Source organism: Adiantum capillus-veneris, chromosome 27 (genome assembly GCF_014529385.1).
Source record: "Adiantum capillus-veneris isolate H3 chromosome 27, ASM1452938v2, whole genome shotgun sequence".
In the NCBI taxonomy this organism is placed as follows: domain Eukaryota; kingdom Viridiplantae; phylum Streptophyta; class Polypodiopsida; order Polypodiales; family Pteridaceae; genus Adiantum; species Adiantum capillus-veneris.
In genome coordinates, this window is record NC_140957.1 from 29,074,774 (window position 1) to 29,080,062 (window position 5,289).

Sequence of the window (5,289 nt, forward strand, 5' to 3'; positions counted from 1 at the left end):
CCCCAACTACAAGTCTAGCCACTGGCATCAACAGTTGTAATTCTCTTGAATAGAATCTTACTTGTGATCAGTAGTGTGTACTTGCTAATTTGTTTTCAGTTGACTCTTGTAGTGCCAAATTTGATAGCCAGACTGCCTAATCCTTGTTTGATAACAGGATATTTTAATATGGTTGAAAATATCTTAGGCAGGTGCAAGAATCCGGGTTTAGTTATCAATGGGATAGAAATTAAAGTGGGAAGGAGTAATCAATGCTCGTGGGTTATTTGACATTTCTGCTGATTCAGGCTTCACATGAAAATAGCAACAGAAAAATTACCAAAGAAGTGGCAAGAAAAAGATCATGTGCAGAAAAATTAAGTGCATGTGTAAAGCTTTTGCAGACGAAGGTTCATGCCCATCAATAATTTCTTATTACATGAAAATGCCAGTCTTTTACAGAATCTTTTACACATCAGGGGGGTCAAACCGGTACGAGTACCCTTCCAAAGATACAAAGTAGTCAGCAACATATAGGGAGATGTCGTCCTCTACATCAAACAGGGGTGTGCGCTGGCTATAAGCGGTGGGGAACTTCTCATCTAGCCATCCTGTGATCCATGACAGAATGACATCCATGAGATACTTCGGCTTGTTCGGATCGTAATAGTTTGGCTCATATGTCCGAATGCAGCAGCACGAATCATAATCATTCTTCAATGATTTGTATCTTGTGTCGTCCACAAGGAGCGTGATGGCTTCATTAAATTGAGGATGCTTGCGCCAAACTGTTCGCAAGAGCTTCAGGAAAATGGGCTTGTCGCCGGACTGCCCCAAAAGGCCTGCCACATCCTTCGTAGAGGAAGCCCATTTTTCACAATGGGATTGGTCAAAAATATCTGTGTCAAGTAAACTAAGTTGTTAGAGCAGGTATACAGTTCAGAGTACCAAAGTCTGGACATTTAGCACCATTAAAGGTTACCAATTGTTGACAGTATGACATAACAAGGAACGGACACATTAACATCTGATTGACATGACACCAAACATTGACAAATGCAAAATGGTATCGTATTTCATGATAAGCCAAAAGCAAGCACAAAATGCTGTTAAATAGCTAATTCTTGGAGGTTCGTGGCTTGAGACCACGACCTTTGGGGCGTTTTTTACATTTCATAAGGAAGAGTTCGGAGAGTGTGGCACAGTCAATGCTATAACCTGTTTCTAAGGTTGTCGCCTGCCCCGCACCTTCGGCCTCCTCCATGGCTTTCTTCTCCTCCGCAAAATAAGCTGCCTCCTCCGTGCCATACTCCTTCGCACCCTTGGCAGATTCCGCCTCCTTCGCACTATCAGCAAGTTCCGCCTCACTCTTTGCCTGCTGCCTCATCTTTCTGCCTGCCTTCTCCTCTACATACTTTGGAGTTGCATCCAAACACTCGGCCGCCAAGGGAACTTCCACTGACACCTCCTCATCAGCCTCAATTTCTGCGTTGTTCTTCTTGCCTAGCTCTATCTCTATGTCATCAACTTCCTCAATCGGTTCGCTTTCCTGTTTATCCTTCTCCTGCACTTCAGTTTTCAGTTTAGCTTCTGCCATATCAGACCCCACACCAGCCTCAGACCCTTTCCCTTCCACTGTGTTGGCATTAGGGCCTTGCTGGCTTTCCTGCGCTTCGGCTTTAGTTTTATCTTCCTCCAAACTGGAGTCTAGAGCAGGCTCATGTCATGCAGTACTTCATGCACTGACTTATAAGGATCTTCCTGGAACATGTGACTGGCATCCGACTTGCCGGATCCAGGAAGATCCTTCCAATCCACAGGGGTGTTGGTGTTGTCATGGGTGTCCGCACCGAAAGATCCTCTCCATACATATACACAAAGATGAAAGAGAAGATTAGATCATAAATTCAACTGATATTATAAGCATGTAGTGTCCAACACAAACACCCCACTTACTCTTCAATAATGACCTCCCTGAAATCCAGACCTTTGCCTCCGAAGGGATTGCAATGTTGCAAAGTGCCTTCATGCACGTATCTTCCATTCTCAATACACCTGCAAAACACAGTGGATGGTACTGATGCCTGCAGGGAAGCATGAAAGTACCAACCACGTAAGAAGCCTCCAAAGCCTCCCCACAGGCAACACAAGAACGAAACACATGTATTGTGTTTTCAGGGCCCACAACATGAGGCCTTGGAGTCAACGTGTGAGTCATCCCTCTCTTCACATCAGAAAAGAGCTTGCTTACAAATTCGTACTGGTCTTGGGTTTCAAGGGACTCGTTGTAGAGCCTAGTATACTCTCTCTGCAAAACAGAATGCTCTCGTAATTTACTTACCAAAACAACCAAGATGCATGGAAGAACACATGCAATAGCAAAAAATTATTGAAAGAGTACCAAAATAGAACAAAACAGTACCCAACAGGCACCAAAACAGTACCAAAATTGACTGCTAGCAAGGAATAACACATGCAGTACCAAAATATTATTGCAACAGTTACAAAATAGAACCAAGACATTTCCAAATCAAACAATTAGCAAAGAAAACATTATTAGAAGAAAATACCAATGTAGTATCAAGGTACTAGAAATACTAGACGTACCAAAAGTACCTAAAGTACCAAAAAGTACCAAAAGTACCTAAAGTACCAAAAGTTTCAACAGTACCAGAGCAGTTTCAAGCACCAAAAGTACCCAAGTCATACTCAACATTACAGACAATAACTAGAAAGTACCAAAATAAGTAATCAGACTACCCAAAGAGCGGATTGTGCCACATAGCACCCAAGGCAAATTTGTAAACTATATGAGTACCAAAATTCTCAAGGCAGTGCCAAAATGGTCAAAGAGAGAACCAAATAAAATAAATAAGCACAAAAGGTTACAAGGAAAGTACCAAAAGTACCAAAATAGGTTGAAGTACCAACTGTTTCAACAATACCAAATCAGTATCAAGCACCAAAAGTACCCAAGTCATACTCACCATTACAGTATAAGACTGTAACTAGAAAGTACCAAAATAAGTAATCAGACTACCCAATGAACAGATAAGCACCCAGAGTACCAAAGATTGTGCCACATAGCACCCAAGGCAAATCTTAGACTATATGAGTACCAAAAATTCTCAAGGCAGTACCAAAATGGTCAAAGAGAGAACCAAATAATATAAAGAAGCACAAAAGGTTACAAGGGAAGTACCAAAAGTACCAAAATAGGTTGAAGTACCAAATGTTTCAAGAGTACCAAAGCAGTATCAAGCACCAAAAGTACCCAAGTCAAACTCAACATTACAGTATAAGAATGTAACTAGAAAGTTCCAAAATAAGTAATAAGAGTACCCAATGAATAGAAAAGCACCCAGAGTGCCAACGATTGTGCCACATAGCACCCAAGACAATATCTGTAAACAATATGAGTACCAAAAATTCTCAGGCCAATACCAGAATGATCGAAGAGAGAACTAATTAAAATAACTAAGCACCAAAAGGTTACAAGGGAAGTACGAACATAGCAGTCAGTGTTCGATTAAATACCCAAATCAGTTTAAAAAGTACCAAAACAGTCCAAAAATAAGCAAACCACTTAAAAAAAAAAACTGGAAAGTACCAAGACATTTAAAGAAGATACCAAAGCACTAAGAAGCATGTACCATAGCAGTCCCAAAATAGAATTGAAAAAGACCAAATGATCTGAAAAGCACCAAAAGTACCATGGATTGTGCCATTATAGAATCCAAAACAAAACAAATAGTATAGTGTAAGACTCAAAAATTAGAAACAAGGAAGTACCAATATAGTACCAAGTAGTTCAAATGAGTACCAAATGAAATGAAGCAACAGCATAAAGTACTAAGGAAAGTTCCAGCACTACCCTTAGTGTTAAATAAAAGTACCAAAACAGTTAGAGAGAGTACCAAACCAGTCCAAGATAATACTAAAACCCATAAAAATGTCAGCAAATAAACCAGTCAAGAGGTGAAACATGCCAAATCACCAAACCTTGTGCAGAATAAAAACTTTCAACAGTCGTACACAATGCAATTAGCCAAAAATAGAATACCTCCTGCTGTTCAACCTCAGCTAGGAGCTTCTTGATATTTTGGGAAACCCCGTGCCGTCGTAACAAGCACCGACTTGCTCCCAACTCAGCCTCCACCTCTCTGATCTCTTCATCAGGGATAGGTATTTGCTGCCGTAGCGCACCGATGCATGCCTCCAGGGTATCAATATCCTCCATCAAACTTTTCGCCACGCCCTCTTTACCCTAATATACCAATAGCTGGTCCTTGTTTGCTTGAATAGAGGCCTTCAGGTCTGTTAGTTTTGATGACCTTGGATGTGATACCTGCTTTTGGAGTCTTTGGAGCAATGCCTCTAAGTCAGGTAGGTAGTCAACCACTGCCCCTCTGACACCTTGCTCTGGTTTTATGCAGATGTTGCTGCCACTTTGAGTCATGCGGGCCTTCTTAACTGACTGCGGGAAAGTTCCAGGGGAGGAAGCATTTTGCTTCCTCCATGTCTCAACTTTACGGTCAAGACCACCAGTCCTAAATGATATCATCTGCAACACTCCTTTCCCAAACCGGGCCCATGCTATTGTATGTCCTGTTGGGTCTTTTCTCGCTGCATCACATTTCTCGAACACATAACCCTTAGCAAATTTGGTGGTCAGTTCACCGCATGAAGGGGGTCCCTGATAAACTTTGGAGAATAGAAATCTGCAGTCATCCACCAGATGTGGCTGCAAATGATTTAAATACCACTGCTCGGATGGAAAGTCCTCATCAGTCAGGTCCTTAGGGAGTTTGCCTTCTAGACTAAGGCCATACTCCTCATGCACGTCCTCTGCTGTATAACAGAACCTGGTTTGTTGAGGGTACTCCTCCATTTTATTCTTACCTGAAATGTCAAACAAATCACAAATTATTGTGAAACAAACAAAGTACCACATTTGTTACTGTACATTTAATAACTAATAACTAATGTGTTTACAATATGATTTATCCATACTCTATTTCCATGAAACTTCAACAATAGTCTGCAATAACTTCAGTTTTAATCCTTAGCATATGATATACAAAGCTCTAACATAAAGCAGGGAAACTATAGAATCATGTACATTGTCTTAGCTAAACCTTTCTATCCACAAACATTGAAGCTCCACAACCACTTTTCTAGAATATCCTAGAAAAATACACTTAATATTATAGAGCAAGCTGGATAATTAGCATGGTCCAAGTCAATTTTCTCATTTTTCTCTCATATGCATATGGATTACAAATGCGATGCTCCAAGGTATCAAATTTT

At 40.8% G+C, this 5,289-nt stretch overlaps 1 protein-coding gene across 1 annotated transcript; it reads right to left on the reverse strand.

Moving 5' to 3' along the window:
* Positions 1–447: 447 nt before the first annotated feature.
* On the reverse strand, positions 448–2,260 carry LOC147421703 (uncharacterized). Its single transcript, XM_086503504.1, has 2 exons — positions 1,198–2,260; positions 448–878 (listed from the first exon to the last, which is right to left on the reverse strand). The coding sequence occupies exons 1-2, from the start codon at positions 1,574–1,576 to the stop codon at positions 448–450; spliced, it is 810 nt and encodes a 269-aa protein (XP_086359630.1). The 5' UTR covers positions 1,577–2,260.
* Positions 2,261–5,289: the final 3,029 nt, after the last annotated feature.